At 42.1% G+C, this 14,178-nt stretch overlaps 1 protein-coding gene across 1 annotated transcript in view; it reads left to right on the top strand.

Moving 5' to 3' along the window:
* Positions 1-14,178, top strand: part of SRBD1 (S1 RNA binding domain 1) — a 214,186-nt gene that overhangs the window by 40,790 nt on the left and 159,218 nt on the right. Inside the window, exon 13 of the mRNA XM_006272172.4 lies at positions 8,802-8,909. Within this exon, the coding sequence (XP_006272234.1) occupies positions 8,802-8,909 (108 nt within the window). The remainder of the gene's footprint in view (positions 1-8,801; positions 8,910-14,178) is intronic.

Below are 14,178 nucleotides of genomic sequence, written 5' to 3'. Positions count from 1 at the left end.
TGAGTCATTCTGTGGTAAGAGAAATAGTTGCCTCAGGAATCCAACTTTTATTCATTTAAGTGCCCTAACATTTAAGAGTCCAATATAATATCTTAGTTTTTACTAATTAAGGGCAATTTATTTTCCTCAACCAAAAAATTGTACGGGAGCAACTTTTTAAATATATATTGGTGCATGAAAATCTGTGCAATGTTCTATGCTTTTCCACACTGTCTAAAACTGTATTGTTTATGGCAGAAGTTGTTTTCTACCAAAAACAATTTCTATCCATCCTTGGCTGGCTATCTCCAAACTTGTAGTGGCCATCCACTTTTCTGTTGGCCTAATGGTCTGCAGCGTGGAAACACTCATGCTCTATGGCAATGGTTCCCAATCTGTTTGCCCCATGGGCTGAATGGACAGTGCCCAGTCCTCCGTGGGCTGGATCCAGCCAGTGACTCTTATCTGGCTTTGGGGATTTCACAGCCTGGCCTTAATCCATCCTCCTGGGATGGAGGCAAAGTAGAGTAGCCCTGATCTGGACATGTGGTGTGGGAGGAAAACAGCTTGGTCCCAATTCCAGTCTGGATGCGTCAGGTGGTCATGAGGCAGGGTGCTGCAGGGTGGCCCTGATCTGGATGGGCCTGGGGGACGGACAGAGCAGTCGCACCTGGGGTTTGGGCAGAGCAGCCCTAATCCCGATGCATGGCAGTGGGAATGGGGAAGCAGCCCAGTCCTATTCACAGTCCATGTGCCCTGGGGTAGCTTGATCCGGATGGAGGGGGTAAGCGTAGGGAGGGGAGGGGAGTAACTTGGCCCAGAATATTTTAGCTCTGATCTGGGTATATGTATGGTGTGGGGACGTGGAGCATCCTGGCCCAGTTCAGACACACAGGGGGTGGCCCAGCCCTGATTTTGCTGCCTGGGCAATGGCCCAGGGGAGGCTGCATCCAGCTTCATGGAGCTTCCACCTCTGTGGGGCTCTTTGTGGACTGGATATCACAGCTCCATGGGCCAGATTTGACCTGCAGGCCAGAAGTTGAACAGCCCTGTTCTATTGGCTCCATAAGTTTGAATCTTGATGGGTTGATGTTAACAGGGCTCAAAAGGAATATCCAATAGCCTGCTTCATTAGCTGTTTTGTTTTTTTTACAATTCCTGTCTACTCTGCCCAATTCAAATGTCAGTCTGCCCAGTAAGTATCCTCTGCATTACTTCTCGTCATTCTATATATTTGATTTCTGTAAACCTGAGACTGTCATTAAAAAGGCACTGAATTGCCAAAAAACTGTAACCAAAGAACTCCTCCCCCTCATTGTCAGGTTTGTTTTCTTTTTCCCTTTACAACAGTGCTACCTAACCTTTATGGGCTTAATGCGTAGTAACATGGACTTTATGGGTTTAATGCATAGTCCCATGTTAACCCTCTCCGAGCTACTTGCTAAGCATGGTAGCTGGTGCCTGAAGCAGCAATTGAGCTGGCTTACAGCAAGTGAGCTGCTACATGCAGTGTCGATTATGCTGGTGAGGGTTGTGTGTGGAAATAGCACTTTGTTTACAGGAACTCATATAAAGAACTATTTACAGTCAGAAATAACTGTCTTGCTACAGCCCTTTATGGGCTGGATAGGTTCTTTGGGATCAGTCCATGGGCTGGATCTGATGCACATTGTCAGTCTGTGGGCCTGATCCAGCATGGGATTAATGCATGGATGCAGTCCAGCTCCTAGCCCAGGCCTCCATGCTCAATTGGGCTTGCTGCCCTGGCCCTGCCACTGGCCATATGTGTTAGATTGGCCCCGGGACTGGCCATGTGTCTGTGGGCCTAGGCTCAGCCCTTGGCCCCAGTCCTGGCCTCAGCCCTGCATACACTGCATCAGGTCTGCTATCCCAGCCCTGTATACTGGCCTGCTTTGGTGCACAGGGCCATGTGAGCTTGTCAGAGGGGGAGAGCTTGAAAATGTGGTGTCAGAGGAGCTGTGACAATGTTGACTGCCACTGCTCCCCCTCTGCCAAATTTTGGACTTGTGAGGAATCCCTTAAGCTACCTGACATGGCTCCGTGGGCCAGAGGTTGAGCACCACTGCTTTACAGTCATAGTCAAAGACTGAAACTGTTCAGTACTTTCCATAGAATGTGTTAGTTATTCCTTGCTCAGTGCTTTAAATCAGCACCCTTGTATACCTTTAGGGCCAGATTGAGATGATTCTTCAAATTGTTATCACCAGTGCTATCAAATGCACAGGAAGTAATAAGTTGTAATGATCTGTATGTTGTAATTATGCAGAAGAACTGGGCTGTGGGGTGGGAGGTTAGTCATCCCTGTAATTAATAATCTGAATTTTCAGAACGGGCCTATTATCATATCACAGGGTGGTACTCCAAGATCAGATGTTATTTTTATAGTAAAGGATCTAAAAAGCAGAGCCATTCTGAAAAGTTACATTTTTTTTTTTCAAATTTAAACATAATTATTGGTCATCCTGAAGGCCAATTCCTCATTTTAGTGGAAAGTTATTCTTAAAAGAAGAATGCTTTATTAGCTTGGGGTCAGGGGAAGAAGATAGAAGTACTGTACTTATTTGATTATTGCACACACCTTTACTCCCAACATCAGTCTTCCAAAATTGGGGTGTGTTTATTAAGCAGGAAAGCTGACTTTTCTTCACTGGAATAGAAGCAGGGAAGAATAGAAGAATGTAGACACTATACTAAAATGGCTGCCACTTCTTTCTGGCCCCAGGAAGCAGAAGGGGTGGAGTCCCATGTTAACCCTCTCAGAGCTACTTGCTAAGCACGGTAGCTGGTGCCTGAAGCAGCAATTGAGCTGGCTTAAGGCAAGTGAGCTGCTACATGCAGTGTCAAGTATGCTGGTGAGGCTTGTGTGTGGAAATAGCATTTTGTTTACAGGAACTTATATAAAGAACTATTTACAGTCAGAAATAACAGTCTTGCTACAGCATTTGCAAGAGTTCAAGGCTTGGCCTTATTGCTCCCCTGCCATACCAGGAAGTTCTTGCAGCCTCACTCAAACTGTCTCCTGGGATGCCACACTTCCCAGACACTGTTTCCAGGTGGACTTACTCTGTTGCAGAGTCAGCCATGATTTGGGAAAAATCTTTTTCTATATTCTACCTTCCAAAAACAATGTGCGCATCTTATTTTGGGGCATGTGGCATGCAAGAAAATGTACCAATTTAGTCATCTACATCAGGACACAGCTGGATTCTCTGTTCTCCATTTTTAAAATAAATTGCTGCTTTTTAAATTAAAAAGTAGATAAGGGCAGGCTCAAGCTTGTCCCTTCCTGGCCAATCTCCCACTGCCTGGCCCTTTTGCAAGGAGGTAAGCACTGTAATAGCTTTTAAAATTTAAGTACCACTTGATTCACAAAAGTTATGGAGGGGTGTCTTGGGTCCAAAAAGGCTGAGTACCACTCGTTTAGCTTGAAGTCCTCAGATATGTTCTCTTCTATAGAGTGCTGGAGGTCAGTCAGAGGATATCAAATCACCATAATTTCAAAGGTTTACTAAGTCCTTCCAAATCCCAAGGCTTTTTTTTATTTTTCTGTACCTCCTGAGCTTGTGGAGTTGTGAAGTTTTGGGGCTCTCCTTCCATATATGTGATTCTCATCATTGTGCTGTCTGTCCAACTATGTCTGTTCAAACCTCTGTCATGTAAAGTCGTACCGTCTTCCCTGTTTTAAAGATTGAAGCTTGAAGCACAGAGAAATTAAACTATGGTAAAATCTCTGTTATCCAGCATGAGTGGGGAATGGGGGGTGCCAGTTAGCTAAAAATTCCATTTATCTGAGAGTATACCTAGCAAGGAAGACAGTGCCATACTTGTAGTGAACATTTTCAAAGAATTAGTGTACAATACATTATAGTATAACATACTGTATAAAGAATAAAATAGTATACAGGTACTTGCCAATCAAGTAGTAGTAAAGCAACACTAGAGTTAAGAGTAATCCTGAGGCAGTGATGTACAGTATGGTAGAGTACACTCAAGTTACACGTAGTACAGTATTGGCAGTGCATGGCATACACCTAGATCACTTAAAAGTACAATAGACTTAACACTACAGCGTGCATTGTGCTGCTGAAAGCAGCACAGCAGGCAGCAAAGCAGCATAGTGCCATGTGTGTCCTGCCACTGAAATTCTGGTTAATAGAGTATTCTGGTTAGTTAAATGCCAGATAATAGAGATTTTACCATGGACGACTGGTGCCTCCTGAGTTGTGGGGGGTGCTTGCCCCCATAGCAGCCAGTCAGCAATGGGGGGGGGAGGGGGGGAGGAAGGAGAGGGTGCCATGTGGCCGATTGTGCTGACCCAGGGGTTTCCCCTGCGTCTGATTGCACCGACCCCAGGGGAATCTCCCTCCCCTGGTTGGCGCAGGGGGACCATGGGGATCACTTCTCTTGGTGCCCCCACTCCCTGTCCAGCGCTTTCAGGGAGGGCACCAACACTTTCACCTGCCCCCTCCCTCCCCCCCATCGCCTAAGCAGGGAATGCTGGCTGTCAGGGGGTGCACCAGCACCCTCAGGGGGTGTATATGCACCCCCTATGTGTCGCCACTGGATTTTACTGTACTTTCTGAAGGTCACACAAAGGTTAGTTGCAGAACCATGAACAGAGCTGAGATATGCATAGTGACCAGCATCTTAACTTGCCTATTAAATTAGGAACGAGTATGCTGCCCTTTTAATTATTTGTGTGCGACTGTTTCATTTAAAAATACTACTAGGAAGAAAAGAGCAGTTGGAGAATGGTAGGCATCTTTCAGGTAATAGGTTTGGTTCTTTGAAGACCCAGGCTATAAACAAACATAACTTTTAACTGCTTTAAAAGAGAAGAGGGTGGAGATTCCCACTCAGGAACACTTCAGTTGTGTCTGCCTGTTCCCACAGCAATACAAGCAAAGTAAATCAAAGTAAATTTAACCCTGAATGGAATAGTAAAACTTGCAAAATTTTGTTATGTTTGTATCACTTCAGGAACATAAATATCAAACAGGTCAGAATAGATTTCACATTATGAATTTCTCTTTGAAAACTCTGGGTTTATCAGGTGAGCACGCCTAACTGCTAGCATTGTGTGGCACCCCATAGCACCCTTTTTAAGAATCTGTAATCTATTACCCCCGTAACCAATGCTTTGTTGTCATTTAGAAAACTTGTTTTGGCACCTATAATAATTAAAATGTAATTTTAAGACCATGTTTCAGGTTTTGTTGAAACTTACTGAGAGACCTTACGTATCCTCAGATTTGTCATTATGGACAGGACCACATTTTTTCAGAAAATGGCATCTCTGTAATCCAAGCCCATGCATGCCGTACCACCATATGCAGTTGGACCACACTGATCACTGCAGGAGTGGAATGAGCTTGCTCTAACATCTGAATATATCCTTCCAAATGACTCTAAAAATGGTATCAAGTAGCTGGAGTGGAATATAGGACTTTTTTTTTTTTTAATTCTAAAGTCTCAAATCTGCTTTTTAGCAGTGCTGTAAAATAGTTGTTCCTGGATATAATTCCCACCATATACAACTCTCTGTACAACTTTGTTCAGTTCACAAGATGCTGTTTTATACAGAGACTTTCCTGACCATAACCACATGTGAAGCATGTTCTAGAAGTTAATTCATTAGTAGAAAATCCTGATAAAATATTTGACAGGGTAAAAATTTAATTTAGATGGTTTTTGAGTGTTCTGTAGTGGTACTTTTGCTCACTGTGGTAATAAGCATTATTTCTCTCTCTCTTCCCCCTTAAGTAATGGATGAGGGTTACAGGCTTGGTATTTTTACACAGGCAGTGTAATAAATATACTTTCTAGATTTTATTTTTAATAGCAGAGTCTGGAATTGATTCTGTAGCATTTGTTATGACTCTTCACTGAATATCTTGAAATTCATGTGTAGGCATGTAGTTGAAATATCTTCTGCAGTGAGCTGTTTGTGGATGAAAGATCCACTAATTTGCCTAAAAGGAGGGGGGAAACCTTCTGTCTCTTTCCAAATGCATTTCTATCTACCATCAGGATACTTCTTTTTGAAGAATTTAGTCATAGTTTACCATGCACACAAATTTAATATTATAGAATTGGGTAGTAATGAGAGAAAAGGAAACTCTGTGCCAGTGTTATGTGGGTGTGAAAAATTGGCAATAGGTACAAGAAAGTATAATAAAACTGGCCTCTAACAGATGCTGGCAGGGGGAAAAACCCCAAACCAGAGCTTTAGTTCTAGCTTGGTGTGCCCCATGCCAAGTGCAGGGCAGCCTCTGTATAGATTGTGCATGCTTCAGCAGGGCTTTTGGTGCTTTTAATCTAATAGCTATTCAGTCAGCTATTAGATAAAAGTGCCAAAAAGCCCCGCTGAAGTGTGTGATCTATATAGACTCTGGGGAGTCAAATTGACGTGGTTTCTCTTCCGGTAAAGTGCTGGGTTTTTTTGTTTTGGGTTTGTTTTTCCATGTCTGTCAGCACCCACTAGTAACAAAAGGATGTGATGCTACAATGTTAAGGTCACATAGCTAAGCACTTAAAAATCCTGAAGTAGTAAAATTTAGCTTGCTCAGATACTCTGAGTTCTGCACCCTTCTCTGTATACATTATAATAGATGTATTGGCTCAATAAGGCTTCTCATATATAATATAAAATTAAATATGTAATATATGCGTAAGAAAAGATTTTCTTTCAGGAAATCATAGATGCCTTCAAAGAACAGAGTATCTATGTGGTCCTGAACACTTTTGAAGCGGAACTACCTAAATTAATTTTGCATGCAAGTGAAGCACAGCTGAAAGTAAAATTTAGCATCATTTGCTATGGTGGTTGCACGTGGACAGATTTTCATGTTACCAAATTCCTTCTCCCTGTCCCCCCAAGGAATACTTTTTAAAATTTGCCCAAACAGTAAAAAAAAAAAGTCATCTTTTTTGTCATGAATAGGAAACCAACTATGGAGGAAACTACACTAAAAAGAGAAAGCTTGCACTTTAAAAAAGATTATTTAATTCCCAAACTATCCTTATTTTTATATTCCTTTACCTATTAGCCTTCCCCCTTCCTCCCATGCTCATCATGTACCCAGTTCAATTTCCCTCCAATTTGGGATCCCCAAATGGCCCTTATTTTTGTACCTTTGACCCCTTTCCTAAAATGTGGAGATTCACCCTGAATCTCAGATGGAAAGCAGTGTTTAATCCCTCCACACCTGAGTAGTGAACTCCTTTGTGGGAGGTTCCTGACTCCCACTCTAGGGGAGTCATGGCACTATATTATAGTTTGTCAGATACTGTTTTCTGGATCAAGTTGTGCAAAGCAGTATTTCAGGCCTCCCCCCAGTCTCTTCCCATGTTACTTTATCTCCTCAACCCATTTAGCTTTTGCCTTTAGCCTTAGAATATCTCTCTACTTGCCCGTCTTCTTAATGGTTTTGGTTCTCAACATTGCATCTTTTTTTTTCACATTGTGATACTCCCCCTTCCATTTTTTTTCTTTTTCATGCTATTATTTAGTCCAACTCAAGTCACAAAACTATGGGAATTCTCCCAGTCGCTTTGTCTTGGTACCTGCTTTTTGCAGAGGTTAGTAGTTTGCCATTCCGTATTATGGTGTTGCTTCTCACTGTTTGTGCCAATCTCAAGCTGTAATGCCAGGGTGCTTTCCACTTAGTTCAGATTCTCAGGGCTTTTAAGTCCATCTTTCTTCTTTCTTTGTATTATACTGCTGTTCTTGATGTGTAAAGATGAGTTTAAACAGAAAACCTCATCTGTATCTCATATTTGCTTCTTAGAGCTGCAGTAATTTTACAGAGTTTCTTCTTTCTCCGTAACAAGTCTTGAAACACTTGTATCCTTCCAGAGTAGGATCTGAAGTCTCTAACTTTCAGAATCTTCTGCTTTTGTTCAAAATAGAGCAAATGTATATAATGTCTCTTAGTTTGTTTGAATTAGTGGGTATATAGAGAGTTCTGTGTGCTCTGTCTGAAAGGACTGTTGCCTTTGTTTTCAGCTGCTTTAAATATTGTGTTTAATCTCTCCTTCTCCACATCTGGGAGCCCTCTTAATATTTCTTCTCATGATTTTCTATAATCTCATTTTTCTCTGCAAGCTCTTTTTCTTTTCTTTTTTCCTTCCCCATCATCTTAATTTCATTTTGCATATTTACAGTAGATTTCAGGTTTCCTTCCACCTTTATTTTCAAGTCAGTGATCTTGCCCCCCAATTTCATCTATCTCTACTTGATTTTATCAAACTGAGCCCCTGCTGAGAATTTTTAAAGCTCTAATTTCTGAGAATAACTCACCAAAGCCCTCTCTCGTTAAAGTTGCTGTTTCTGTTTTGTCTTTCTCCTTCACTGCCCCACCTGTTCTGCAGTAGCTGTCTTTGATTCTGCATACCCTGTGAGCTCTTCTGAATGAGGATCTTCCAGCAAGTTTCTTCTGGGGAAGTCCTTTTCAAATTGATCCCCCTTTTGTAGGGTACTGCAAACAGGGGAAATGCTTACTGGGAGGCAAGGGATTGTGGATGATGTCGTATCTTCCATGGAGGTCTAGCTTCAGGCAGCCATCTGATGTCATGTGACCATGCCTATTTCAGTTCATCATTGAGGCTATAACTGCTGCAGGATTGGTGGAATAGTGCTGGTATTTATAACACATTTTGTTGAAACAATCCATACTAAAGAATTGTCTCTTTTTTTTTCCTTTCCAGTTATGGCAACTTAATTTTGTATCTCCTTGAGAGCTTTGTGTACTTGTGCATATATGGTAGGTATGTTTAATGCTGCTGTTTTTTTGGCACAGATGGCGACCAAAACGCTATGCAAAACCAGAGTTAATGAAGATACTGCATAATTCAGTAGAAGATTCATATAAACGGCTTATTTATCCTCTTCTCTGTAGAGAATTCAGGTAAATACAGTCTCATAGGATATTAAAAAATTGTCTTATAGCCTGTGAAAAATGATGCTCAGTTTAGCCTGTGATTTGAGAAATGATTAATCGTCATATCTTCATCATTCAGATTTAATTTCTAATCATATCCAATGTAGCCTGAGGTAAACAGTCATATCCAGTAGTGTCCTAAGAAAGATAAATGGTTTGATCTTTATTACATTGGTTATATTGTTGCATGGGGGAGGGTTAGATGCATTTTCTGTTGTAATTTTTAAATAAAATAATATACTAAAAAGTTTCAGAAGGTATAAATATCAGTAAGTTTGATCATGAAGGAAAAGCATTTAAAATGTTTTAAAACTTAACTTTGTAGATGGAAGGTACCATTTCATTTGTTTACTGCAGTTTTCATAATGTTTTTCCTAACCAAGTCCAATGTGGAGTTTACATTACAGGCCTATAATCACATCATTATCATCATCTTAATATAAACCATTATGTCACTGAAATTGTCCTAGACATCTGCTTTTGCCATTACACAATTGCCATTGCAATAACGCTGTCACTGACATTGTTCTATCTCGGTTTCTCTTACCTGTCTGGAAGAAACTGACAACGTAATTGCTCTTGCTGGAAGTGTCCCTTATGTTTGTCATCTCCGCTACAAGATAAATATAGTAGTCATAATGTTAGTCTGATACTAAAGTGTGGATATTGTAATGGCTCTAGAGAATGCAATAATCTTATTTCCAGTGACATTATAATAGCTGTATCATGAGATGAAGTGTCACATGCAATATATATACTACTGCTTAAATAAAAAGGAAGTTCAGTGCCAAAGTAACATTTAAGAATCTATTTTCCCATTGTTGGATGGGGGTTAACCACAAATCCTTCACCGATTTGAAAGTAGATTCTGAAGTGACTGACAGATTTAAAAAAACCATAGGCTGCCATGTTGGGTTTAATTTGCATCATGATTCTTTGTTATAACACTTGTTATATAACTGGAAATTTGTCTGCACATGGCTTTTTAGCTTTGGTTTGATCCTTGTTTATAAACTGAGAAAGCCAGAGTTTGTAGTGAGGCAGCTTGAAACTCTGATGAAACTCCATGAGCATGTCCAGATGAGTGTAGACGTCTGGTATGTAGCTACGCACCGCTCATGTAGGCATTCCCTGCGCGGCTACTTTGCAGCTCGGGGAGGTGGGGGCAGGTGTAGGAGTTTGATGCCAGGAGATCCCAGGGTTGAAAAAAGCCATTCCAAAAAAAAAAAAGCAGGACAGTGCATGTGGCGGCAGTAGATGCTGCCCAAAACAAGAGCCTGGTTGACTGGAGCCACACTTTGGTTGCCGGCTGGGCTTCCTGCTGCAGGAGTGCCATGGTTTCAGCTCCCAGAGGCCCCCACAACCTTAGGTAGGGCTGCTGGTGCCAGCACAGTTGCTGGCCCCTGCCTCCCCTCCTCTACCTAGGCTAACCTGCTGCACAGAGTGCATGTGGCATGGGTATTCCTTGGAAACAAGTAGCAGTGGCATAAGGTGTGCCACTGCTACTTAGCCCTGGGGAAACGCATGTTTCTGCTCTTCTGGAAGTGCCCTATAGGTGCAAATTTGAAGATTAGCATACCTTTCCCTGTATATCCTAGGGAACTGTGCCAGTGCAGCTGCAAAGAGGGCTGGCCATTGATCTTTGTGACTGGCACAGAACCCCAAAGTAGACAAGGCCTTGTGGCTTGGACTTTTCATATACTTCATATCTTTCCACTTATTTACTATCCAAGCTTTGGCTATAGTTTCTTTTTCAGTGTTCTCATCTGTAAAATGGGAATAGTTCTGTTTTTTAAGGGGTTTTTAGTGTTTCTGATACAACTTGGTTGCTTAGGGCACATTTTGGTCTGGGATATTCACATGGGCTTTCATTATTATCAGTGACAAAATAAACCATGCAGGGTCAAACTTTGGTCCTTAAAGTTTGCATGTGAAATATGCAGAACTTTGGAAGTGCTTTATGGACTTGAATTTTATGTATCTCATGAACAAATCTGAGATGGGGAAGCACTGAATTGTCCTTTGGAAAGCATAATTGATTGTGTTGACACTTCTAGAAGATCATCTTTGTTTCCTTTTGCAACCCCTTCCCATGACCTCCTCTAGCTTCTGAAGAGTGGAGAAATCTATCCCTTTCCCTCCTAACCATGAGGAGTTTTTCTCTTTTATCCATCCTTCGTGGTAACCATCTATTTTTTTCTTCCACTCTTCATTGCAGCTGCAGGCAGGGATACAGTTAAGATGACATAAGCTCCAGTATTACAGGTCACCTAGCACGTAAAATATTCCTCTGGATTGATAGCATGTTTGGCTTGCTATTGGAGGCTTATGATAGGTGGCTTGTTCCTTTCTCTGGACCCACAAATTTTACTTTAATGTTCAAGATAAGAACATTGGTTAGGTGCAGTAGCTACCATGAATATTCCATTACTTTTGTACAGTCTTTACCTTTGGATAACAATAATTACATGACAGTCCCCTCTGAGTTGCTGAAGTAGCTATGCTACTCTTCTGTTGGCCTAAACTTTCAAAAGTGAACTGGTATTTTGGGTGTCCATTGCCAACTAGAAACCAAAATAATTTTATTTTCAGGTAAGACCCTTATACTATGTCAAGTAGCATGCCTAAAATTTGAGGTGTTCTGAATCACTAGTCACATTTTAAATATAAGGCCTGGCATAACTGGAGAGAGATGTCGGCCTTACCCTGTAAAATACCTGCCTATGAGTACTGCTCCTTCTACCCAACTGGGATTCAGTTTACTACATCACTGTAAAATGTTGTGTTGTGTTGGCCAGACCATTTCCCCCCACCCCTTTCAAAAGCAGTAGTCAAAATTTTGATATGGTACCTCAGTAACATTACTGTGGTACTGAGAATGCTTTTGACAGTAACCTGAATATTTTTAAAAATTAAAAAGATAATTTTTAAAAGATTAAAAATTAAGCAGCCAGATACTGTGACGAGTATTGGTCAAAACTGCAAAAACCTCTTTTTGAGGAGTCTGTGTTCTTGGCTTCCTTTAAATGTGTGTCAGAGAAGTTGCCAGTCTCAAGCTATTTTAAAACCAAGTCTGTTCTCTTGCTTCTTCCTCATGTTTGGCTTTATTAACAATAAGACTGACAGTAAAAGCAGTTCTTCAAGCAAGTCCCTTATCCCATGTTTTGCTGCAGGATTCCTACCTTGGGACTTTTCAGCCCACCTCCAAACTCTCTTGAGAGCCACTTCCACCTCTCTCATATCTGTGTGGGGTAATGAATAATTTGTCTATCTTGTCATAATTTGGTAACTGTGCAAGGGTTTCCAGTTCTTCTTGCTTGTTTCCCAGGAAGACTGTGTGAAGACTTTTGATACAGCTGACTAGGAGATCATATTAGCATAGACATGCAAGCTTTTTTGGCTTAGAGTAAAATTGTACAGGGTAATGGTTTTTGGTTACCCAGTTGCCTTTGTCAAAAATGTTGTGATGTAATTGCGTTTCCCTTAACCCTCCACACAGGTTTAGGCATGAACAAATGCTTTGAGGGAGTCAACTGACTCAGACCTCTGTTTTCTCTACCTGTCACATCTTTAGTAGTATCCATGACTATGAACTCAGAAAACTATGAACTCAGATGACTATAATGATGAGGGGTATATGGGAATAAAAGGGAGCCAGTTAATTGGAGGCTTGCTTTCCCATTTTCACTATGCTGTATAGATGGGAAGCGCTCATCAGTGGGATGATTAGTTAGCAAAGTGAGAAAGTGACAGAACTTGACATTTGATTTATGAAGCTACCAAAAGTCATCCTGATTCAGTGAATGACATGGCCTTTACTGAAGCACAGATGGCTTGATTTCAGCAAAGACCTTAACGGTGGGATAAAAAACAGATCCTGTTCTTGAAGTGACAATGTTAAGGAATCATAGACTCATAGAAGTAGGGTCAGAAGGGACCTTGCAGATCTTCAAGTCCGACCCCCTGCCTGGGCAGGAAGAAAACTGGGCTCAAATGACCCCAGCCAGGTAGGCACTGAGCCGCTTCTTAAAGACCCCCAGGGTAGGAGCCAACACCACTTCCCTTGGAAGTTGGTTCCAGATCCTAGCCGCCCTAACTGTGAAGTAGTTCTTACGGATGTCTAATCTAAACCTACTCTCCAACAACTTGTGGCTGTTATTCCTTGTTATCCCGGGGGGCGCTAGGGGAAACAAGGTCTCCCCCAAACCCTTCTGGTCCCCCCTAGTGAGTTTATAGATGGTCACCAGGTCCCCCCTCAGCCTTCTCTTGTGAAGGCTGAACAGGTTCAGGTCCCATAACTTCTTGTTGTAGGGTCTGCCCTGAAGTCCCCGGATCATGCGGGTGGCCCTCCTCTGGACCCTCTCAATGTTGTCCACATCCCTCTTGAAGTGGGGTGCCCAGAACTGGACACAGTACTCCATCTGTGGCCTGACCAGTGTCGTGTAGAGGGGGAGGATCACCTCCTTGGACGTACTTGAGATGCACCTGTGGATGCACGATAAGGTCCGTAGCCCTGCTGACCGTGACCTCGCATTGTCGGCCCATGTTCATCTTGGAGTCAATAATGACTCCAAGATCCCTTTCTGTCTCTGTGCTCTCAAGAAGGGAGTTTCCCATCTTACAAGTGTGCTGCTGGTTACTACTGCCCAAGTGCAGCACCCTGCACTTGTCAGTATTGAAACGCATCCTGTTTTTGTTAGCCCACCCCTGCAACCTATCCAGGTCTTTCTGCAGTCTCTCCCTCCCTGCTAATGTGGTATCATCAGCAAATTTGAACAGGTTGCTTTTCACCCCGTCGTCCAAATCGCTGATAAAGAAATTGAACAGCATGGGCCCAAGGACCGAGCCCTGGGGGACTCCGCTGCCCACTTCCCCCCAGGTCGAATATGACCCGTCCACCACCACCCTCTGAGTACAACCCTTCAGCCAATTCACAATCCATCTGACCATGTAGGCATCGATGCCACAGTCACCTAGCTTTTTAATGAGGATGGGGTGGTTGACAGTGTCAAAGGCCTTGCTGAAGTCCAGAAAGACTACATCCACGGCGACACCTGCATCCAATGCTTTTGTGGTTTGAGAGGTAGTAGGAGCACTATTCGCTAGCATATTGTTTCTTTAGTTCAGTTTTTAAGCTAAACACTTGTATACTACTTTTTTTCTGTTGTGAATTTTTTTTTTTTTTTGTATAATCCAAAGAATGTTCTGGACTGTATAAATTGTTCAAAAGCAGATG

This window comes from Alligator mississippiensis, chromosome 1 (genome assembly GCF_030867095.1).
Source record: "Alligator mississippiensis isolate rAllMis1 chromosome 1, rAllMis1, whole genome shotgun sequence".
In the NCBI taxonomy this organism is placed as follows: domain Eukaryota; kingdom Metazoa; phylum Chordata; order Crocodylia; family Alligatoridae; genus Alligator; species Alligator mississippiensis.
The sequence above is the reverse complement of the archived record's forward strand: the minus strand, read 5'-3'. Positions and strand labels throughout refer to the sequence as shown.